At 43.2% G+C, this 24418-nt stretch overlaps 3 protein-coding genes across 3 annotated transcripts; 1 reads left to right on the plus strand and 2 right to left on the minus strand.

Annotated features, from left to right (window-relative positions):
- Nucleotides 1-51: 51 nt before the first annotated feature.
- spx (spexin hormone) lies at nt 52-1701 on the minus strand (the record flags this gene model as incomplete). Its single annotated transcript, XM_080538326.1, has 6 exons — nt 52-101; nt 705-791; nt 933-995; nt 1142-1199; nt 1301-1381; nt 1696-1701. 6 exons carry the CDS (start codon nt 1699-1701, stop codon nt 52-54), a joined length of 345 nt encoding a protein of 114 aa, XP_080394452.1.
- A 756-nt stretch (nt 1702-2457) lies between these two features.
- Nucleotides 2458-6038, minus strand: golt1ba (golgi transport 1Ba). The gene is made up of 5 exons (XM_080538637.1): nt 5924-6038; nt 5434-5525; nt 5108-5286; nt 4848-4929; nt 2458-3259 (listed from the first exon to the last, which is right to left on the minus strand). The coding sequence occupies exons 1-5, from the start codon at nt 5946-5948 to the stop codon at nt 3221-3223; spliced, it is 417 nt and encodes a 138-aa protein (XP_080394763.1). The 5' UTR covers nt 5949-6038; the 3' UTR covers nt 2458-3220.
- Nucleotides 6039-6748: 710 nt separating this feature from the next.
- On the plus strand, nt 6749-22970 carry recql (RecQ helicase-like). Its single transcript, XM_080537534.1, has 14 exons — nt 6749-6792; nt 7487-7708; nt 8181-8360; nt 8607-8713; nt 9129-9327; nt 12625-12791; nt 13141-13222; nt 13658-13806; nt 14859-14976; nt 15442-15580; nt 15985-16076; nt 16349-16565; nt 19429-19558; nt 21891-22970. The coding sequence occupies exons 1-14, from the start codon at nt 6771-6773 to the stop codon at nt 22566-22568; spliced, it is 2502 nt and encodes an 833-aa protein (XP_080393660.1). The 5' UTR covers nt 6749-6770; the 3' UTR covers nt 22569-22970.
- The last annotated feature ends 1448 nt before the right edge of the window (nt 22971-24418 follow it).

The raw sequence follows: 24418 nt of genomic DNA on the forward strand, positions 1-24418 counted from the left end.
GTATTTTTTACAGTTACAAATACATTAAATAATACATTAGAGATATTCTCTTTACCATGCTGGCAGGTCTTGAAAATACATTTGGTCTGGATTGTCATCAGCTGAAATTAAAAAAGAACAATAACATTAATGGCAATATCTCTAATACCTATGTAGTGACACTGTAATAACAGTAGTTATAATACACTGTATTATCATGTTACATAGTAATTCAGCAATTGCATAGCGAAGTTTCCAATCAAGTTGCATGGTTTATGCTACGGTATATACACCAGTGGAATGACATTGCTATGCACTTACAAATACAGTACCTTACCAAATGACTATGTAACAACATGTTAATACAAACGTAATTGCAGTGTTACTACACAGCTATAAGATAACTTTATGTTACAGTCAAAAGGGATCTTGAAGGACTACACTTTCTCTGAGTGCTGATGCCACCTGGCCTGGGTCCGTTAAGTCTTCTTCAACCAGTTTCTAGGACCAGAAACCCATAATCTTGTGAACCTGTGTCGGGGTTATTTCCATTTAAATTGAGTCAATTCAGGAAGTTAGATGACAGTCCAATTGAAAAGCATAGCATAGCATTTGGTAATGATAAGTTCAGTTTGCTTCCTGAATTGACTGAATTGAAATGGAATTGACCTCCCCAACCCTGTAAGGAACTTCATGAACAAGGCTGTACTGTAGGTCCATCTCACCGTCCTCCTTGGCCTGCTGGAGAAAGTTGAGCAGGACGGTAGCTGCTTGGTTCACTCTGAGCTTCTCTGTGTTTTGGCTGCGGGTCTCTGAAAGAAGGATGTCATGCACAGTGTTGAGTCAGTGTTGAGTCACACACACACACACACACACACACACACACACACACACACACACACACACACACAGAGAGAGCTCAGTAAAAAAAAAAAAACTGTTATTCTGTTTACCTAAATGTAATGTGTCAAATACATCTCCCTCCTTTACGTCCTCTGAGATAAATCGTCTTCCCTCTGTGATTAAAACATTCACATAATTAGCTTATACATTGTTGAGGCGCATACAGAATGACTCTTTTTGCTTTTTGTTCATTCATATTTGTGTATAACTTAGGCTAGGAGAATAAGATGCAGATGCAAAATTAGGTATAATTACATACGCGTGCCCTTGAGATAAAGCATAGCCTGGGGCGACCAATTTCTCCGTTGGAAACTGCCCTTTATTTGGAAAGATAAAGATTTTATTAGATCAAATTAGCTTTTATGAAAACAATCCTAGGACTTTCTGGCTAGCGAGAAAGATCAGTGTTTGTTATTACCTTCGGTGCGCTCCAGGAATTGGAGACAAACGTTGCCACAAGTAAAAGTGCAAGTGCGTAGGCTGTAATAGTCCTCACACCCTGCAACAATTAAAGTATGTTAAAATCCGAAAAGTTGACATCTTACAAAAAGTATAGATAAAAATCAAAAGTCTTGACACCTATTGATAATAACAGTACATAGGACACTTGGTTCATGCGTAATTACGCAAACTGCGCAAAACTATACGCTGCTATTTCATCAAAGCTGTTAGGAAATTCCAACACACAGGGAGGTTAATTGATACCGCGTCAATTGATCACAGAAAATAACATTTTAAAGTAATCCGCAGTTCTGCGCTACCCAAAACGTCCCTAAATAATTCACCACTTAGATACCGGTAGATACAACTTACTTTCATTGCGACGGAGTTCCCTTGTCTTGTAGTGCTTGTAGGTCCGTCTCAAGTGATACTGGAGAGAAAGTGAATGGCTTGTAAAACGTTATCCCTGTATTTATATTCAACTGGGCGGGGGAAACCACTGCGCAATTTAACGGGTTATGGATGTCAACAGCAATAGGTCATGTCAATTTGATGAAATAGGGGCGTCCTCCGAGTGCGACGCGAGAGTGAATGAATAGAAGTGCCAATCAATTACGGTACTCTCCATTTAAATTAATCGACACAATTACATATTTTCTGAATGAAAATAGCAACCAAAGGCAATAGTCCTCTAAAAGAACCTGTAAAAAAACAAGAACTCATAAAATTGATGCAAAATGCTGGCAATGTGTTCTTCTCGTTGTAAATAATGAGAGTAACTGCATGGAAGTATTGATATGTTTACTGCTTAGGCACTGAAGCGGTGCAGATATATGCGCGGTCGTTTTTATGAATGAAGAGCTGACAGCCTCTCAATGGACCTGGGAGTGTTTGATTGGGGATGATAGGATAGCTCGACTTGCTGGATTCCCCTGCACTTTTCATTGACATTGTCATCAATTAACATCTAATTTAGCCAATGGAGGTAAACAAAACTGATCTAAGTACAGAAAGGTTGCATTGCACATACAGTATCAATGTGTAGGCCTACCTTATCAATGACAGACACAATGCAAGTTTTTTCTTTCCCAAGTGTATTTACAAAAGTGTCAGACAGCATTGTCAAAGCAGTCATTTCACATGTAACCATTCAGTACCCTCCATTCGTATAGCTTACACTGATAAAACTCTAAATCAATTGTTGCTCTTTCATTAAAAAATAAAAAAACAACAACACACACACACGCATCTGCAGGAGTCCCCCTCAGCCAGTCCTACTCAGAAATGACAGATAAATAGTGGAGTGAAAAGAATTACCAACTGTCACAACTGGTACTCAATCAGCTGTGAGAGAAAATAAAAAAACACAAGAAAATAACAGAGGAAGTAAAGCAGCGTCTGACAGGACAACGCTTCTGTCCCGTGGGAGTTAAAGCACATGGAACCAAAAGGCAACAACAGAACCAGCTCTTGTCTTGTCAACCCCTCTATAGAAGTCCTCCAGAGGCCATGGGGGATCTCTTCTGTACATTCAACGTAGAGTAACTGAGCCGCGCTGATACGGTCCGTTAGGTTACCTTTTGGGGCATCTTCCAACAGAAGCGAGCATTGTTCAACGACGTAAGAAACATTTTGGGGTAACCAGCTCCGTTAGTAACAGTGTCCCGTGGCAACCAGGACTGGTACTCCTTAACCGGCGCAGTGGACCAATCAAGTTGCAGATACAAAACAAGCAGACTCATCCCGTCAAACGGGGAAACGGTCTTATTATAAAGCCTCGGAAAAATGACCTAACTGTTTGAGATCAGTGATTTGACCAATGGGGGATTGCATTGCTTTTATGAAACTACACTGTATCATAACTTTAATAGAGATGTTTCCTGGGCACAAAAAACTGTTATACCATGGTGTTGCTTTCTCCCACTTTGTCCACAAACTGAAAAAAAAATAAAATAAAAAGTTAGTTAGTTATCCCGATTTTACATTCCATTCACACAAGTAGAACAAAAATACATTCTAATGTACCAATTCATGGAACAAGGATATTATGGACATGTGAACTAGCCCTATATTAGCCAAAGTAATATAATTCAAATGTATACTACTTCAATCTATCAAACAGAAAACTACTGGAGTTCCTTGTGTAGTAATATGGAAGAGTTTAGCATTTGATTAATGGCTCTGTGATGGAATAGATGCTTGACATGACTGAAAGAATACACTCGGCAGTGTTCTCCCACGATTAGAGCGATATAGTATATTATACACACATATATATATATAGTATAGTATATTACAGCCGACTCCTGATTGATGAATACAATGACTTACGGCAAAAACACACCGCAAGCGTCAACCTCAGCAGAGTGTGTGCGTTTCATTTGGGGCCCATGTTAATGGGTTAGAGCAGCCATAGAACCTGTGTGAGGCACACGGCTGCCACGACACGCCATCTAGAGATTAGGACTCTCGCCTATTTTTGTTTGTGTGCTGCGCGTGTCACAGACAAAACTCAATGTACAAAGATAGGGCTGGCAGTAGCAGCTCCGCAGTTAGAGCCCCAGAAGACACACTTCCGGTATGGTAGGCGTAACTGTGAGAGCCGCAGCAGTTCCGCCATGCACACGCGCTGCTGAGGTGAACGCTTGCGGTGTATTTTTTCACCGTTAGGAGTGTTGTGAATGCATGCTAAACTAAACCAAACAAATCAGATATCCAAAGCAAGTAAGGGTGCACAGTATTTGAACTGGGACATGTGAACTGCGTGAACTGCATTGAGCTTAATCATTGTTTGCAATTATCAAGAATTGGCTGTAATCAATGTACATGAAACACATTAACGGACGCAGCCCATGCTCACATGCAAGGGGGGAAAATCTGCAGTGACTGACCAAGCCTGCTGATTGTCCACAGAGCCTTACGAAGGCTTTAAAGAGACAGAGACAAACACCTCAACACAAGCACACACATACACACCAGGGGTATGTTCAAGAGCCACAAGAAAGGAGAAAACATTTTCCAACAAAAAAGGAAAAAAACCTACAATCTTATTGGATGAATTCAGGTAAATGCAGACCTCCTTCATATCAAAATGTTTGCTCCAATTTGGTGCCCACAAAACACACACTGGTTATTAGTGGTCACCAGCATCACACTGCCGGGTAGCAGGCAGCAGCTAGGGCCTCCACCATGAGCTGGATGACTGTGTAGTTTATGAGATGCGTTCAAGAACGGTCAACAGCTTAGCCTATGTAATGTTCATAGTAACACGCCTCAACAAACCAAAACGACAGGGCCCGGTTGTTCAAAACGTTTAATCTGGATCAGATAACCCTAACCCTGGATCAGATAACCCTAACCCTGGATCAGATAACCCTAACCCTGGGCCCTGTTGACTGATCCAGATGATCCAGTTGAGGTATGAGTGTGAATAGTCATTAGAATAAGGTGTGTAGGTGCTGGACAGGAACACATACATGACTGGAGTTGACTACCCCTGCCCTGCTGTGCCCCCCCATACTCACCCCACTGATGAAGGGGAGGTTGAGCAGGGAGCCCAGGAGGGGTATCCTTCTGATGAAGCCAACTATCACTGGGAAGAAACCCCTGGACGAGAGAGAGCAAGAGAGAGAGAGAGAGAGGTAATTAATTAATTCAATGAATCAGTGTCAGATCTGACACTCTAACAACATTTTAGAAAGGGTGAGGCAAAACAGGAGAATGACAGAAAGTCTTTCCTAACTGCATGCTGTTCAGAAAACAGAGGGCCTCGGCCTCTCCTCACCTGAATAAAAGGAAGAACCCATAGACCTCCAGCACCACTCCGACAATGGGCCAGCCAATCAGCACCACCAACACTCCCCCCAGGAAGAAACCGGTGGCCTTCATCTTGTGTTTCTGGAAGAAGAACCGGAAGGTCCTCTCCAGCCCGATGACAAACGCCAGCCCAGCCACAAACAGGATCTAGAGAGAGAGAGAGAGAGACAGACAGAGACAGAGGGGGGGGGGGGGGGCTCAGCAGCATCAGCAGCAGCAGCTGTGTGTTTCTCAGTGTTATAGATTATGTAAGTGCTGGTAATGTAACCAACTGTTGCATGAATAATCACTCACATTCCCTATTGCCAAGAGGGCTTTGTCAAAAAACAGGATCATGCCGAAGAAGAGGAAAAAAACGCCGAAGCCTGTTAGTCCCATCCCAATCTCTGTAGGAAAAGAAGAATCGTTACTGTATTGATACATCTGAAATGTCCCCTTCAAAACACGAAAGACATTAGACAACATCTGACTCTCATTCTGAAACTATGACACACAGAGAATCTAAGGACATCTAGGTCGTGCTGACTATGATTTGACAGCTGTCAAAATCCTGGACAATGACTTCTAGTTTCAGTACTTCCATCCCTATTAGTTTGATCATAGTTCGTCCCTAGTTAGCGATCTAGCTACTGGGGTTAGTTGTACAGTAGCTAGCTTTTTTTTGCCTTAGGTTACACTCAAAGTTAGCTTAGCATAGGTAATCCATATCAGCTGAGACAGGTTAGGAAGAGAGCAGAAACTGTGGGCAAGCTACAGTCAGCCATTCAAATCGAAATCGCCTTACTCTGTGAGTCCGTTAGAGAGATCATTGTGAAAAAGGATCAACAGCTTATGACACATAAAAGTTGGAACTGTTGAATATATATTCAGCTGGGAGTTCAATGTTGAGATGATGACAGCTGCCCACTGCAGCAACAGCCACGTCTTCCGGAAACACGCCTTCTATTGTTTACAACTTCCGGGGAACACATCTGGGGTGTGTTCAACATGATAAAGCAATAGTTTAATAGGTTATTAAAGAGAAGACCGCGTCATTGCTTCAACATCGTATAGCCTGTCCATATGGACATGGCTGTGTGCTGATATATGTACTGTTAACTGCATTTGTTGTCGTAATGACAAAAGTCACAGCGTTTCCGTTTTCAGCTTTGCAGTGAGTTTCTTGAATGTACCCCTGATTGGTTGAAAAAAAAGGAGAAAGTGAAAGTAGGCGCAATTTGATTGGTTCGCAACACATTAGCCTGCCGGCCTGATACGAGCTGTCTAGCAACCGCGAAGAGGAGGAGTACCAAACACTGAGAGCGATTGAACGGTGAACGAACTGTGAGTTGATTTTCTCCTAGTTCCACCATGAAGATATTATATTTTCCTTAGTACAGCAACAGACGGGTCACGATGTAATTGCTTGCGACCTGTACTATTTCAATTGATGTTGTACGCTATCAAGCAGCCAGGAGAACGTTTCTCATTAGTCAAAAAGTTGCAGCTAGGCTAGCTGGCCAACTAGCAGGTTGTTCTATCTAGCTAGCTAGTGATGTTTTTCACCAAGTGCTTTTTTCTCTCTCCATCCAACAGGATGATCCAAATTCTATAGAGCTTGCAAGGTACTTTGTGCTAGACCTGCCTGGGTAATGGACAGTGACAGCACCAATGGTAAGTGTATTATTATTATTATTATTATTATTGTTGTTGTTGTAAGTGTACTATTATATTACTATTATTTTTATTTGAAACCCTTAAAGTAAACAGACAGATCATGTTATTGTTTTTGAGTGAGCTGAGAAGCTAACTGGGGCAGCTAGTCCTCCACTATCCTCCCCCCCGAGGGAACAGGTGTGTAGAGACTGATGAGTGTGGCTGAGGTCATTAGCTTCCCTACCTGTGAAGCACAGCTCATTAGTGATTGGGGAAGTGTCAGACACCTCTCCCCTGCGTGATCTTGGTATTCAAAATGGCACAACCCCAGAGAACAGCGGTTGTCCTATTGGATAGCTCTAAGTTTTGGGTGTCTTTTCTTTTTCTAAGTCTTCTCTTGAGCCTTAAAGAAAATCACTGCTAATAATGGACTTGAGTGAAAGCTAATTCAATCGAGTGAAAGCTAGATAAGATTCCTGTCGTTAGTGCAAAATGTGTGTCTCCTTTGTTGTCATGGAAATGTCCTGACCTATGAGTGACACCTCTTAATCTTACATGAATACATGCATGATGTGTCCTTAGTATTAGTGGTCATTGTAACACTAGTACTAGTAAGAGTTGTTATCATTACTTATGTTCATCTGCATCTCAAGGGATTTAATCCTGTCATCAGAATTTACAAAATAAATATGTTCTTCTTCTCTCCCTGCAGAGGTGCAGGTGGAGCTAGACTCTGTGGAGGCGGAGCTAGAGGTGGTGGAGCTGCAGGTGGCTGAGCTGCTGGAGAAGCAGGCCAGCCTGACGTCCCGTAGGAAACGTCTGCTCCGCAAGCTGGAGGTGGCTTGTGACTCCGCCCAACCCTCCTCCTCCTCCTCCTCCTCCTCCTCTGGTTCCACTCTCAGCAAGCAGGACCTGCTTCTCTATGAGAATGCTGGTACAGGACCACATATTTACAAAAACAAGATCCTTAAAAGTAACACGCATGGTTTTTGATAGAAACATGATTTTTTTTAAAAGTCTAGGTTTAGAAGATGGTGATAAAAGAAGATTTTTCATTTCTATCACAGTATTGATTGTAAGTCGCTTTGGAATAAGGCGTCTGCTAAATGCCAAAAATAAATGTAAATGTAGACATAAATGTAAATATAAATATAAAATATAAAAATAAATATAAAATATAAACCATACAAAGCCAAATACCTTTAGGGTTTGGGGCAATATTATTGGCATTGGCCACTGATGGTAGAGGGAAAATTAAAAAATGATTTGCACTTCTGGTTAGATGCTGAAATTAATTTTTGCTCTATAGTACAGTACTCTGCAATGACAATTAAGTTGAATCTAATCTAAAAGTGCAGACGTACAGCTGGAATGTCTGAATGTCGTTATTTCTTCCAACGTTCTAGATTTTCCGTGGTCCAAGAAACTGGAGCAGAATCTTAAGGATGCGTTCCAACTCTCAAAGTTCCGTCCTCTGCAGCTGAAGGCCATCAACCTGAGCATGTCTGGCAAGGACCTGTTCCTGGTCATGCCAACAGGCCGGGGGAAGAGTCTGTGTTTCCAGCTACCTGCGGTCTGCTCTGAAGGTATAGTCAACACACACACACACACACACACTTGTTTCCTAACAAGCTTCAGAATTTCACAGTTCATTGACTAATTGTGTGTGCTATGCAAACACATACTTAAGCCTATCACCCCAGAGTTGACAGAGAAGGGTCCATCTGTCCTGCAGTATTCTAACGTGTGTGTGTGTGTGTGTGTGTGTGTGTGTGTGTGTGTGTGTGTGTGTGTGGTGTGTGGTGTGTGGTGTGTGTGGTGTGTGTGTGTAGGTTTTACCCTGGTCATCACACCCCTGGTGTCTCTGATGGAGGATCAGCTCATGTACCTGAAGTCCATCAGTGTGGAAGCTGTCACACTCAACGCCTCCAGCAGTAAGGTAACCACAAACACTGACAGATCTGTATTTATTTAGTCATGTTTCACATAGGGGCGGCTGTGGCACAGGAAGTCTCCGTCTAATGAGCGCAAGGTTGGCAGATCAGCAGTTCAAGCCCCGGCTGGCCACATGTCGAAGTGTCCTTGGGCAAGTCACTGAACCCCAAAATTGCTCCCAGTGAGCGGGCCAGCGCCTTGCGTGGCAGCTTGCCGCCATTGGTGTGTGAATTGGTGTGTGAATGTGTGTGTGAATGGGTGAATGAGAGCCCGTTGTAAAGCGCTTTGGAGCAGCAAACAAGGCACTATATAAGTGCAGTCCATTTACCATTTACCATTAATCTTCACTTATTGTTATTGATTGTATTGATGATAGCTTGACGATTGGCTGTTGACTGGACTGGCTCCGTGTGCCTCAGGAACATGCTAAGATGGTCATGGCTGGGCTGACGGATCCCAAGGCGCTGTTCAAGCTCTTGTACGTGACCCCGGAGAAGATCGCCAAGAGCAAGCTGCTGATGTCGCGGCTGGAGAAGGCCTACAACGCAGACAGGCTGAGCCGCATAGCCGTGGACGAGGTCCACTGCTGCAGCCAGTGGGGACATGACTTCAGACCAGGTGAGTTACCCTGTTACTAGGCAAGGCAAGGCAAGTTTATTTGTATAGCACATTTCATACAACAGGGGCAATTCAAAGTGCTTTACATACATTATAAAAATACAGCAAGAGGAGCATAGTAAGAAAATAAAAATTACAATGAATAAAAGCAAATAAGAAGTAAATAGATAAAACATTTAATAAGACAATAGTTAATGGAAAAAAGACATTGATAGAAGTGTTTGTGTTTAATCATAACTGGTGCAAAACATGAAGGTTTTTAGCTCAGATTTAAATATTTTAAGGGTTTGGGCCTGTTTGATTTGGGTTTCTGAATCACATGGGAATCAATTACACATTGTGTGGATTAGGCTGTCACTTGGTGTATTAGGGCTGCAACAACGAATCGATGAAATCGATAAAAATCGATAATGAAATTCGTTGGTAACGAATGCCATTATCGATTCGTCGTTTTTTTTTGTTTTTTTTGGTCGGGTTTTGTTTCCATAACAAACCTACTTCCTGTTGACGCACGCCACGCTGTCTTGCGGCCGGTGTAGGCATCGCGAATCATAGCGAATCATAGCGCTACCTATGGCCGGAAAGGGCAGAACCTATGACCGGAACCGGAAAAGTGGGAAAATCCGGTACCTACACCGGCGCGGTGGCTACATTTAAATCATGCTACTCAAAAGCCTTGAGAGTGAAGTTGTCTGCTGTCTGCTGTCAGGACATGCTAGTGAGTTAGCTAGCAGGGTTAGCTCGCTGCTGCCAGTAGCTGACTGTCACTACGCTGCTCGTCCAGCTGTAGTCTGCGTAGCTGTGCTGAGAACCAGAGCAGTAACTATGTTTCTATAGAGGAGGGTTACAGCTAACTTCCTATTGTTTTATTATATAAGTACTGCTGGGCTCAGCCCTTCCATGGTCTCCTGCTCTCCATGCAAATGCGTTAGTGTGAGTTCTGGCGAAGCGTCAGCTAAATGACTGTAATGTAATGCGATAGCCAGTGAGTGTTTGCTCGCATTCATGAATTCAATATTGCATGACAAGTGTATTTAGCTAGCTGGCTAACGTCAGTGGTAGAGCAGAGGTGATAAGCTAAAGGCTAGCTAGTGGTAGCCTACCAAGCTACCCGTGAGTTAGAGTGAGGCACTGACTGTCGCCTAGCCTATTGTATGGAGTGAGAGGACACATTGCATTGTTTTGGAGCATATCTGTTATATAAAAACATTAGTGTCTTGTCTGTAGCCTATATTGCACTTTGGGTTACTGACCTTTACATTAAGCAAAGTTATTACCTAAAACAATGCATATATTGAGCTAGAGTTCAACTACTTTATTGAAACAATCTACCGCCATAGTCCATGGCCTGTTGTTATACCTATTTGATGTAGCAAAGCCTTTTTTATTTATTCTTTTTTATTAATACTTATTCATTTTGCACATGTATATGTATAGGCCTGGCTGATTTAGAAAACATAAAATAAAATTTGCAAAAGAAATCTTTTTTTCCCGCTTTTATTTTGTATCCGATTAATCGAAAAAATAATCGGCAGATTAATCGATTATCAAAATAATCGTTAGTTGCAGCCCTATGGTGTATTGGGTATTTTGATCAGTGACAAAAAAAACATTTTTAAAATGTATTTTAAAGTCAGATAACCCAACAAAATGTGGGAAAAAATCCAGGGGGATGAATACTAACTGATGGCACTGTAGCAATGCAGGTCTTCGAAATTCAGTGAGTCATCAGACAGTTTATAAACACTGGAAGAGGGGAGTTTCCTTTACCTCCTTATAAGGTAAAGAATCCCATCGTCCAGATGGCCAAGAAGATTCCACTGTATAATGTTACCCAGTGTTCTCTTGCCATTGTCATTCAGAGGACAGACTGTACTATACATTGTGTGGGTGGTCTAATGGAGACCCCTAGGATCTAGAGGTCCAACTGGTCTTACATACTGAGTAACACAGAAGGATACCGAGGCACAGCTGGAAGAAACATATACGCATATATCCACTAGGCTAATATTGATTATTACACATCAACACAGTCACCTCGTTTTGTAAAACCGGTTCAGAGATTTATGTGATCTGATTGGTTGGGACACATTATGAAGCCCTACATCAACTAAGTAATAATTCACAACCTACTGTTATGCATAAGCCTACACTTCCAGAGACATGGAAACACTGTATTGCTGCTCACTTGTATCAGAACTCTATGGGCCGGTTTCACAGACAACGTTTAAGCCTAGTCCAGGATTAAATTATACTTGTGATGGAAAATCTCCATTGAGGATGCTTTTTAGTCTAGGGTTAGTCTAAGGTCATGTTCTCACATGAAAATCCGAATCAGGACCTGGAGCAAGTGGATGAGTTTGCAACATTGTTGCATAAATGATTTCTCTGATTTGCGTTCTCACAGCCCTTTATGTAAACAAAGTAGAGAAGAGAAAGAGAAATCGGACCTTGATAGTCTTTTAATGGCCACACACGGCAGTTTTACACTGATCACACACATGCAAGTTTTTTAGGTGAACACACACACAAACACAAGCACATGCACTATCTTCGGCGGGTCGCCAGGTGGAAATTGTCCTCTGCCTTTGTAACCCATCCGGGCTGCCATTCCTCCACTGGCAGCCAGGGGCAGCGGTCGCCCTTTTGGCGCGGCTTGAACCGACGCCCGGCGCCCCGGGGACCAAGTAGCGTTCTTCACCATCGTGGTCAGGGATGAGTGTTCACTTTGGCATGTCTTTCTATGTGGGGTGAAGGAGACCCCTAGTGGACATGGGGGGAACATGCCAACCCCAAGCCACATATGTGCCACGGCAACCAGGCTTTCACCCTTTTTGGACTCCCATCCAGGTTACTAACCAGGCCCAGCCCTGCTTAGCTTCTGAGATCTGACGAGATCAGGCTTGACAAGGTGGTACGGCCGCAACAAGTAACATACACAATCGAAGCAACAGACGTGGTAGTTGATTGGTCAGAAAAATAGAAAATTGCCCGTTCGTCCCGCTCTTATCCAGATCAACACGCATGCGCTGTTGTTTTCCTATGGACAGCCTCGATACGTCGTTTCTAATCGGAGTGAAACCACCCTTTTCAAGCGGAGCATCTGTCAGTTGTTTGCTCCGGGAGCGACTTCGAATGCGCGTTCAAAGCAAATTTGCAAAGCAAATTTTATCCTAAACTCCGATTCCAAGTGAAGCAAATGTTCTAGTAAGAACACACCCTTAATCTGCATCTATGAAACTAGCTCTATGTATGTTTTTCATATTACTGACATAAGCCACATCTTCTATCCCGAAGACTACAAACTCCTGGGGATCCTGAAGAGGCAGTTCCCCAAGGTTCCGTTGCTAGGCCTGACTGCCACGGCAACCAGTAGTGTTCTAAAGGACTGCCAGAAGATCCTGTGTGTCCCCGAGCCAATCACACTCACTTCCTCCTTTAACCGCACCAATCTGTACTACGAGGTAGGAGTCACGGCAACCACACACTCACACCTGGCTGCCACCTGTTCGGCAGGCACACACACACACACACACACACACACACACACAAACACACACACACACAGACATCTGTTCATACTGCCCTTCTGACCTTTAGACCTCACTACTGTACTGTTCATCATAGACCGTAATGTTGTGGAGCGACTCAGGATATTTTTGGAACTCTTTTACCTTCCCTATATTAGTTGGAATCCCTTGATATACTACCATTCTCTTTCGACATCTTTGGGTCTTAGAAAAGCGCTATATACAGTAGGAAGAGCTGTGATGCTGAGGGTCTGGGTTTATTTTATTTATTTTTTACTTCCAGGTTCGCATTAAAGATGGCAACAGTGATCAGTCGATAAGTGACCTCTCAGCACTGATCAAGGAGCGATATAAGGATGAGTCAGGTAACAGAGGCATATCTCACGGAAAGAAAAACAAAGGAAGTTTTAAAATCACATGCTTTACATTTTGTCACATATTTCTCAAAACCAACAGCAGCTTCATATCCAGTGTCGCTGAAGTAGATCTTTTTATTTTTATTTTTTTATTTAGCCTTTATTTAACCAGGGTCGGTCCCATTGAGACACAATGATCTCTTTTTCAAGGGAAGCCTGGCCAAGACAGCAGCTCAACATCAAGTTTCAACAGCCAAAACATACAGCACAATTACACAATAAAACAACACCAGATCAACAACAAAAAATAGACTAAATACAATTTGATCTGAGCAATAGGATAAAATAATGGGACTTTCATATAAAATATAAAATATAAAACAGGAGCAAGAACAATATGAATAAATAGAATAAAATAATATAATAATATCTGTTCCTTGGCAGGCATCGTTTACGTGTTTTCCCAGAAGGATGCTGAGACGGTGGCGTCAGACCTGCAGAAGAAGGGCGTCCAAGCGTACCCGTACCACGGGAACATGAACCCTGAGGACAAGTCACGGGTTCACCGCAAATGGAGCACCAACAAGATCCAGGTGACCTTACAGACCTCGTACTGCTATCTAGGATCAGATCTATCTGTCAGATTCTGAGTCGTAGAGGAGAATATCAGCCAGCTCAATCTGACCCTGGCTCGCTAAACACAATCATTCTGATCCAAATTAAGATCATGTTCTCACATGAAAGTCTGAATCATGACCCGGAGCAAGTGGATGAGTTTGCAACATTGTTGCATAAATTATTTCTCTGATCTGCGTTCTCACAGCCCTTTATGTAAACAAAGTAACATACGCAAACGAAGCAACAGACTTGGTAGTTGATTGGTCCGAAAATGTTTAAATTGCCCGTTCGTCCCGCTCCTATCCAGATCAACACGCATGCGCTGTTGTTTTCCTATGGACAGCCTCGATGCGTCGTTTCTAATCGGAGCGAAACCACCCTTTTCAAGCGGAGCATCCGTCGGCTGTTTGCTCCGGGAGCGACTTCGAATGCGCGTTCTCACAGCTCCAAACGACGCAGAGCAAAGCGAAGTTAAATGTTATCACGTTTATATTTCCATGGTTAACAGTGATTGACAATGTTTTGCTCATCCCTGTGTGACAGACAATTGATCATATCGCATCCTAGATTCAATTGAGAACACCCAAAATGCTATTTCACCATGCCCTCAAATTTAGATGCATCGGATTGCGAGGAGTTTACACTCATGCCAATATCCGAAGCTGATGACTCTGTGTCGTTAATGACGCATGTCCACGTTAGACATTCATTGGGAGAACATGGTCACAATTATGTTGTGCTGTATTCACAGAACCTTTATTTAGCGCACAACATCACATTAATGCACATAGGAAGAATGAGTATCAACAAATATTATATATATTATATATAATATAGAGTATAGTGTACCAACAAAAATAACAAATGGCGAGGTGCGATTTCTTCAAGATGTCCGCCAGGCATGCTCATTCAACTGTAAATAGGTATACACATTTAAATCAAGGCTGGCACCACCAAATCTATCTACATTGTTATTGTCATCATCATCATCATCATCATCGTGTCATGTGTTTCTATGGTACTGTAGGTGGTGGTGGCCACGGTGGCGTTCGGTATGGGGATTGACAAACCTGACGTCAAGTTTGTGATTCACCACACCCTCAGCAAGTCTATAGAGAACTACTACCAGGAGAGTGGCCGAGCAGGTAAGACTGCCATTACATCTACATCGAGTTTTTACGACACACAGCCAATTTCGGTGCAAAGTTATCTTGCTATCTTGTCTGACATCTCTTGAGAGATCAGTAACAACTCCTGATTGTTTGACCTCGGAAAAGTATCAACAATGGTGTTTCTTCGGTCTCTTCTCATGAGATGGACAAATAGCCTTTATCCAACTTATTTTTATAATCTCCACTCTGTGTTCTGACTTAGATGGTTTGACTTCCTATTTTGTTGCACTGTCCCTATCTCTCTCCTCTAAAGTCACTATGTCTCTCCTCTACACTCACTATGTCCCAACCTCTCTCCTCTAAACTCACTATGTCTCTCCTTAACACTCACTATGTCCCAACCTCTCTCCTCTAAACTCACTATGTCTCTCCTCTACACTCACTATATCCCAACCTCTCTCCTCTAAACTCCTAGCATCTTTTCTCTGTGTGGTTCAGGCAGAGACGACCGTCCGGCAGACTGCATTGTCTACTTCGGTTTCAGCGACATCTTCAGGATCAGCACCATGGTGGTCATGGAGAACGTGGGGCAGCAGAAGCTCCTACAGATGGTTGACTACTGCCAGAGCGTTGACAGGTACTATAGTTGTAGTCTTTAAACTGTCTTTAAACCAGGGGCAGCTGTGGCTCAGGAGGTAGAGCCGGTGATGATCGCAAGGTTGACAGATCGGCGGTTCGAGCCCCGGCTGGCCACATGTGGAAGTGTCCTTGGGCAAGACACTGAACCCCAAATTGCTCCCAGTGAGCGGGCCGGCGCCTTGCATGGTAGCTTGCCGCCATTGGTGTGTGAATGTGTGTGTGAATGGGTGAATGAGAGGCCGTTGTAAAGCGCTTTGGATAAAGGCGCTATATAAGTGCTGTCCATAAGTGCTGTCCATAGTTGGAGGCTACTAGAGGAAAGGGCTGTAAGGATGTTTTGCTGGTGTGTCTCTGTTTTAGCCAACTCTGTTGTTGTCCTGCCTCGTGTGTGTTTGTTCAAAGGTGTCGGCGCTCGCTGATGGCAGTCCACTTCGACGAAGTTTGGGATGACGAAGGATGCAATGAGATGTGTGATGTCTGCCGTCATGGAAACGGTATGTGTGTGTGTGGCTGTGCGTAAATGAATGGCATACCTTGAAGTGTGTGTGTGTGTGTGTGTGTGTGTGTGTGTGTGTGTGTGTGTGTGTGTGTGTGTGTGTGTGTGTGTCTGTGTGTCTGTGTCTGTGTGACTGTGTGTGTGACTAACACCTTGAATGAAGTTTGTCCATGGCTTTATCACTATGTCTTTGAACGTGTGTGTATTGTAGTTCCCTAGACTAAAGGGTCGTAACAGTGTGTGTGTGTGTGTGTGTGTGTGTGTTCCCAGACTACATCACGATGGACATCACAAAGCATGCACGGGACCTGGTCCAGCTCTTGGAGCTGGCCGCGTCTCAGGACGAGAAGCTGACCCCCTTGAAGGTGACGGACGCGTGGATGGGGAGGGGGCCGGCCAAATACAAGAAGACGATCCCAACCACGAACATGTCTCGTCTGGAGGTGGAGGCCATCATCACCCGCTTACTGCTGCAGGGCTACCTGGGGTATAAAACACACCATGTCTTACTGCTACAAGGCTACCTGGGGTATAACACACACCATATCTTACTGCTACAAGGCTACCAGGGGTTTAACACACACCATATCTTACTGCTACAAGGCTACCAGGGGTATAAAATAGGGCTGCACGATTAATCGATTTTAAATCGAAATCGCGATTTGAAATGATGCGATTAGCTAATCGCAAAGCCTGCGATTTGCCTGCGATTTTTTTTTTTTTTTTTTTTTTTTTTTTTTTAAACCTTTATTTTACCAGGAAGTCACATTGAGAATAAAACCTCTTTTGGAAATTTGATCAGAACTCATGGAATGCCTCTTGTCCAATCAAATTACTTGGTCTCTTTATGACTTTGAACCCGGCGCTCTCAGAGCGAATTTACGAACGCAGGCATAGGTTGTGTCACGACAGTCAGTCCAATTATTATGAGACTTTGGGCTAACGTAACGGAGACAATTAGACACCACATGGCTTACTGGACGTATGATAAACGTTAGTATGTTATAATTGCGACAGGTAAGTGTACAATTTCACTATACTAACTGTACCAGCCAAGTGCATGTCGGTGCTGTTAGTCCAGCCTTAAACTTAGCTTAGCTAACTTGTAGTCTTTGAGACGGTAGCTTAGCTTAGCTACTCATGCTAACCCGGCGTTAAAGTACAGACACAGAGTTGACAGTCTCAGCAACCTGCGGGTTGGTGTTTATATAGTATAGCAGGCTTATGGATACATGGAAGTTAACTGTTCTGTTGTCAAACATGAATGTGTCCTGTATGCATAACCTCATACCATTCGTTCATACCAGCCGGCTTTAAAGACGCAGAGGTTAGCCTAGCCTAGCCTTGGGCTGAAGTATGTCACAGATTCCTAAGTCAAGGTGACGTGTGTCTGTGCTCCATAGTCAGAGACCACCATTCTATCATTCATCAGTTCGACTGTTGACCGAGTCATCTAGATGTGGTCCTTTCAGTTATAGTCACAGTATATCCCCAAATGATCATTTTAATAGCTGGATCATCTTAGAAAGTAGCCACCTGTCTAGATGAGATGAGGTTATCATATATACAATTCATATCTTTTAAGTTCTCATCCTTGCATTAGAATTAGAGCAGTTAATAGTTTGATGGTATCATGTGGTAATGCTCTCTGAAAATAGGTGATATTCATCCAATCACCTGCCAAGTATTTTTTGAAAGTACCTGCCCTTTTCCAAACAGCTTCCAATTAAGCTTTCCTAGATGGTTGTGTGAAACAAACCACCTGAGTCAGGTTAGTAATGCTCCATCACGTTTTAATCTGAAGCTTGATTTTAAAGCAACCCAACTTTAAAGCAACCCAATGTAAGTTTAGTTATTTCACTCGTAGCTCGGGCTGTGGGGGTGCTAGAGGAGGGAGCCTCTAAGTCCCCTGAAGACGTACAAACAAACTGCACGTTGATACGACCTTCCTAGCCGGAGATATGGCCACACTTTACAAAAACTCCCTTTTTTTTTTTTTTTTTTGCTATTTAAAAAAATAATAATCGCAAATTAATCGCAATCGCGATATCTGTCCAAATAATCGCAATTCGATTTTTTCCCCAAATCGTGCAGCCCTAGTATAAAACACACCGGGCCCTATTATGCACTTCATCAATAAGACGAGGCGGTAGATCTAAACTTAAGACGTGGAGGCGTGGTCAAGGCCACTTTGCTATTATGCGTGCTGTAGTGGGCGCCTAAAACCCGGCGCTAAGCAAAGAAATTAGTCATGGGTGTGTTTTGGGCGTCTTCTCAATCAACCCAATCAGCGTGCCAGGTGCCATTCCCTTTAAGAACCGGCTGCGTTGAGTCATTAGCGCTATGCTATTATGGAAGTCCTGAGAAGGAGGTCAGCGCGCTTCTCTGCCTCTCCCTTCTGAAATAAAGCATTTATACTGTGACCGTAATTGACGTCTTGCCGTGGAGCCACGTGCGTGTTCATGTGTGCCCACATGCATGCGCAAACCGCGGAGGCGCGCTCGTGTTTCAAAACGTGCATGAAGTCTAAACTTAAGAACTTTTCAAACCACTTCTTAGCGATAGGAGCAAAGTCAGATCGCATAATAGCAGGGGCGCCTAGTGCACTTCATTAACATATGAACACTCCCACAATGAGCAATATATGCACGGGAGTTTTACGTCTAATGTGTGGGCGCCTATCGACACCTGCATAATAGCAGTAGCGCGTATGAAGCGCATAATAAGGGTGCCGGTAGGTCTTAATCTGGCGGTGCGTCTTAATTAACACTTAAGACGGCAAGTTAAGAAGTGCATAATAGGGCCCACCATGTCTTACTGCTACAAGGCTACCAGGGGTTTAACACACACCATGTCTTACTGCTACAAGGCTACCTGGGGTGTAAAACACCATGGGCCGGTTTCACAGACAAGGCTTAAGCCTAATCCTAGACTAAAAAACATCTTCAATGGAGATTTTACATTGAAAGTGTGATTTAGTCCAGGACTAGGCTTAAGCCTTGTCTCTGAAACCGGCCCCATATCTTACTGCTACAGGGCTACCTGGGGTTTAACACACACCATGTCTTACTGCTACAAGGCTACCTGGGGTATAAAACACACCATGTCTTACTGCTGCAGGGCCTAGGTAGGGTATAATACACACTTTCCCTAATTTGTACACATGAGCCGAGCTGAGCCAGCTATGGTTTTCACCATAGAACAATGCTGGAAAAAACAAAACATAGAATCAATACCCACAGTAGGCCCCATCTCTGCCGTTTTGTTATTGAAATTCTTTATTATTTCACAGCTGTTATTATTTATTCCATCTCAGTTTTTGTCTTCTATTCTTTATGTCTTCTCCGTAGCGAGGACTTCAGCTTCACGCCGTACACCACGTACTTCTATCTGAAGGTGGGCCGTAAAGCTCCCCTGCTGAAGAGCCAGAGTCACTCTGTTACCCTGACGATGAGGAGGACAGGAGCAGGCACACCCAAGGTCAGTACACACGCGCATGCACACATTTTAAATGCTTTATTTATGTCCACATACATGTACAATATCAAAAGGACATAAATACTATCAGTGCATTTTGACATTATGAAAACAGTCAGTTACAGTAGTGCTGAGCCAACAACCAGTTATGCTACACACAGTATGATGATTACAGTGGATCTGACAGATACAGTATCAATACTGTAAAACAGACAGTATCCAGCTCAGGGGTACAAGAAGCACCGCCTTCTCCATATTGAGCGGCTACCAATAATAGCAGATACTGAGCAATACTTTGCTAACTGTTTGGCCCTTCTCTTAGATAGACCAGCCATTTGAAGGCCTCTAACAACAAACGTATGAACATACACACACACACACACACACACACACACACGCACACAGGGAAGCAGACAGGCTAGCTTCTTCGGGGATAGTTCACCCCAGATTCAAACTCTTATCAGACGTTTAAGACTACAAAAAGAAAAATGAGAATGAGTGTGCAAATGTCTGATGAAACACTGATCATTAATCCTTCTACGGTTTGTTCTTTGTTTTCTCACCTAGTGAAGAGTTTTAATTCAACTATCTCTTTCTTTTTCTCTCCTTTGTGCTGTTGACTCTGATGTGCAGTATTCAAGTTTTATAGTCCTTAGTCCATTTCCAAGTTTCTCCCTGTATCTCTCCTGTCGTGACAGTATTCCTTCAATGTCTCTGTTTTGCCTTATGCGTCTCTGCCCCATATCTTTCCCCATCTCCCCCCAAAAATCTGTTTGTAAAAAACGTAGAATTATTAACCACACAACCCTTGGAGGTAAGTGAGGCCATCTGAGGATGTGTTGTTTTGCAGCATACGAGTCATCATTCAATCACTTCACAGTAACATCAGTGATTATGTATTTTTTTGTTATGTGTGTGTATCCCAGCTTTTGTAGGACAGTAAATCCTTGCCTCCATCACTTGTGACTGTAATCATACCCTAACAATGTCATAGATTTGTACCCCTTCCCTAATTCTAGTGTAGTGTTTCTAAATCACAGTAATTCATCTAGTTCTAATGCTGTAGGTTTACTAAACTGAACTTGGTGTATAGATTTCCCCCCTCAAACTGTTTTTCCTCAGACGTGTGCAGTGTGGTAATGCCCTATGGTTGGTTTTTCAGTACTACAGGTGATTCTAGTGGAACGATCAAGGGTTGTCTGTTTTTCCCATGTCACTCCTTAGATTCTTCCTGCCATATTCTAGCACCCAGATGTGGGTGGGTGTGTGGGTGTGGGTGTGTGTGTGTGTGTGTGGGTGGTAGGTGAGTACCTCACTGGGGTGAGTGAGTGAGGTGAGGTAGCTAAGTGAGTGAGTGAGTGAGGTGGGTGAGATGAGTGAGGTTTAGGTGAGTGAGGTGGGAGGGTGAGTGAGGTGAGGTGGGAGGGTGAGGTTTAGGTGAGTGAGGTGAGGGTGAGTGAGGAGGGTGGTTGGGTGGGTGAGTGAGGTAGATGAGTGAATGAGGGGAGTGAGATGGGTGAGTGAGGAGTGAGAGTGAGAGAGTGAAGCACTGTGGGTAAAAGCCTGTTGTTGCTGACCTACAGGTAAATGTAAAGGCCAAAGAAGGAAAAAGACCTGCTGACAGTTCTGGAAAAGCCCCCGTAACCAAGAAGGTCAAGAAAGACCTCCTCCCCTAGCCCCCCCGAGGACAACAAACCACTAAGTACAGTCACCTGATTCCATATTCAACCAATTGCATCTTTGGCATGGCATTGTCGGGGGAACCATTCACAGTACATGTCTGTCCTGGTTAGAGCAAAACATTGATATTGCATCTGGTACGATATCTTTAATAGAATACGTCATCATTTGTGAAATAATGGAATATGCATGAGCTCATAATCACATCTCTGTAACCATTCACAAACACTGGTAGTAACAGCTTTCATAGTTTGTGTGCTGACTCAGTCCTGTGTGTCCGTCCCGTCAACACTACACGACTGTCGGTTCATCCTGGTTGTATGGAGCATGCTCTCACTAACGCTGTGCCACACTAACAACGCTTAGTCTATCTGGTACTGCCTTGGTCTGAAACACAACGCCCCCTCCCCTCCCTGCACGTTCTCTTTTGTGTTTGCAGATCTGATGGAACTGGATAGGTCCAAGTATGGCAGAGGCTCCCCCTGAGCCCTATAGCTTACTCCTATCTAATGACGTTAGATCTGCAAACACAAAAGAGAAAGGTGCTTGAAGTTGTATTAGGATACGGGCCTCTGGTTAACAGCATGTCTGGTGAGGTCAGGGCCTCAGGGGGTCAAGGATCAGAGGTCACTGACTCTGGCCGTTTTCTCCGCAGGAGGACGGACCCCCCCCCGCTGGAGCCGAGGAGGCGGCGTCACCTGCCGTCGTCCCTGGCGACGGCAGTCCTCCCCTACACAGACACAAGCTGATCAAGGTGGACAAAGACCTGCATAACCAGGTCAGGAGACACACGGAGCACAGGGGCCAGACAGAGGGGGAGGACCAGGGCGTTCCTCCTCCTGTCCAGCCCGCTGCCATCGAGGTGGATGTGGAGATTAATATCACAGAGAAGGAACACAAAGTCGTTGACAGCAAATCCAAACCACCACCACCACCGCCAATCAAACCCAATCCTAAACGGAAATCTACAGCCCCTCAGAGACGGAGGAGGAAACCCTGTGCTGCCGCCGCCCACGCCTCCTCCCCCTCGGACAGTGCAGTTACCAACTCCGACCACCAGAGGCCAGCACTGGTCAACTCCCCCTCCCAGGCCTCCATCATCTCCGAGGCTGCGGTGGAGGAGCTCTGTGATCTACGCAACTACTACAGCAAACAGCTGAAACATATAAACTACATCTCCCATGAGTACTTGCAGCATGCGGACCCCGGGGTGCTGGCCTGTATCAGGGAGCCACTGAGGAGCCTTCGTTTGCCCCGCGGCTCGACCATCGCCAGGACCGCACGCAACCTGTGGACACGAGTCAGCACTAGGAGGAAACTCATACGGACTTGACCGTCAATGTTTGATTTGTATTTACCATTGACTCTTTATCGTTTTTTTTTGTTTTTTTCACTACTTTATTTTCATGAGAGAATATACTGTATAATGTTCTCTTATAATAGTGCAGATTATGCTTCTATACACTGTACTTGTCTTAAGAGCTGTAACCAGCTATTTTCTTGAAAGCTTTTGGCAAAACTACCTCTGCTGATATGAATGAGTAATATGAAGTAATGTGTTATTTTCACAATGTATTATTGGTAATTTCCATATCATTAGATAATTGATCAACTAAGAGTCACAGTGTGTGTAGTGAATTAGATTCACTGTAATTATTTTTATGACAGTTATTTAGGGAATGAGCTCAACTCACCTGCAGATACAAGATACTGTAGATCTTTGATTAATAAAATATCAAATATTTTCTGTGCCCTCTGGTGGTCTTACTATGTACCTGTACCTGTCCTGCATCTTATAATTCTTTTTTGCTTTTTGCTTAGAATTATAATAATATATCATACTCAGGGTATCCGCGGTGTCTCGAAAAGTATTAAAAGTTGATAAATAATTTTTGGGAAAATCAAGATTCCTGTATATACCCTGGTGCGTGCGTGCATGCACTGTGTGTGTGTGTGTGTGTGTGTGTGTGTGTCATCATGCCCACACAGTTTGTGTGTGAGTGGGTATGTGTGTGTGTGTGTGAGTGGGTATGTGTATGTGTCCTATGTGCATGTATGTGTAGATGTGCTACAGTTATAATTGATTTACATTATGATGAGTGTTACGTTCTAGTTCTCTAGGGTGAAGAAGAAGTAACAAATTACAGGTAATATAAAGATATTTATTAGGCCAAGACAATTTAAAAGTATTATGGTACGGATAAAAACAGAATTAGAAACTACAAACAAATGCCTCAAAACAAAACAAACAATAAACACATCCCGAGGATGGTTCTTAAAACAACAAACAAAAAGTCACTGTGTAAATTCCTTAAAGTAAAAAGTGATTAGATTAGATTAGATTACAAAACTCAAATATAAACAAAACATCTAATCAAGTATCAACACAATTATAACCAAATTATCTCTAACAAGGTACTAACAATATCACTAAACAAAGAAACACCTAACAAACTAAACCACCAGCAAGGCAATACAAAATGGTGGGAACTTGGCTGGTGTTGATTGGCCGGATGATTTCCCAATTACCAAGGGGGGTGGATGCCCTGGACTGGACTCATCTCCTATTTATGTTTTAAAGAGACACACACAGGCTGTGTTCGGAATAGCGTACTAGCATACTACCCATACTAGATATGACGTAGATTTTGAGTATGTTTGGTTACACAACACTGGTATAACTGCAGGGACGTGTGTGCTAATAGTGATGGTTACACTTACAGTAACAGGTCTGTCCTCCGTCAGCCCAGCAGCCTCCTCTCTCCGCTTATCAGCCTGCTGAAGGAGTCTCTCATGCTGCCTTCGAGCCTTGCTGGTCATTGCTACAATATAAAACACATTTATATATTATTATTATAGAATGACTTGTCCCCTATGAGTTCATGGATGACTGTGAGGCTGTTTGAACTTCAAAAGTGACTGACGTTGATATTGCGCGACATTGTGATTGAAGCATCAGTTCATGAAATCAATCATGTAACCTATAAAGTTAATCATGTAACCTATAAAGTTAATCATGTAACCTATAAAGTTAATCCTCTAACCTATAAAGTTAATCATGTAACCTATAAATCAATCATGTAACCTATAAATCAATCATGTAACCTATCAAGTTAATCATGTAACCTATAAAGTTAATCATGTAACATATAAATCAATCATGTAACCTATAAAGTTAATCAT

This window comes from Nansenia antarctica (genome assembly GCF_963989245.1).
Source record: "Nansenia antarctica genome assembly, chromosome: 8".
Lineage (NCBI taxonomy): Eukaryota > Metazoa > Chordata > Actinopteri > Argentiniformes > Microstomatidae > Nansenia > Nansenia antarctica.

Excerpts from the sequence above, each read along its gene's own strand:
- golt1ba (XM_080538637.1), bottom strand. The coding sequence starts at position 5,948 with ATGATCTCTCTAACGGACTCACAGA. Across the intron at positions 5,287-5,433 it reads CCCTCTTGGCAATAGGGAAT|ATCCTGTTTGTGGCTGGGCT; the intron begins GTGAGTGATTAT and ends CTCTCTCTCTAG. Across the intron at positions 3,260-4,847 it reads ACCTCCCCTTCATCAGTGGG|TTTGTGGACAAAGTGGGAGA; the intron begins GTGAGTATGGGG and ends TTTTTTTTTCAG.
- recql (XM_080537534.1), top strand. The coding sequence starts at position 6,771 with ATGGACAGTGACAGCACCAATG. Across the intron at positions 12,792-13,140 it reads GCACCAATCTGTACTACGAG|GTTCGCATTAAAGATGGCAA; the intron begins GTAGGAGTCACG and ends TTTTACTTCCAG. Across the intron at positions 16,077-16,348 it reads TGTCTGCCGTCATGGAAACG|ACTACATCACGATGGACATC; the intron begins GTATGTGTGTGT and ends GTGTGTTCCCAG.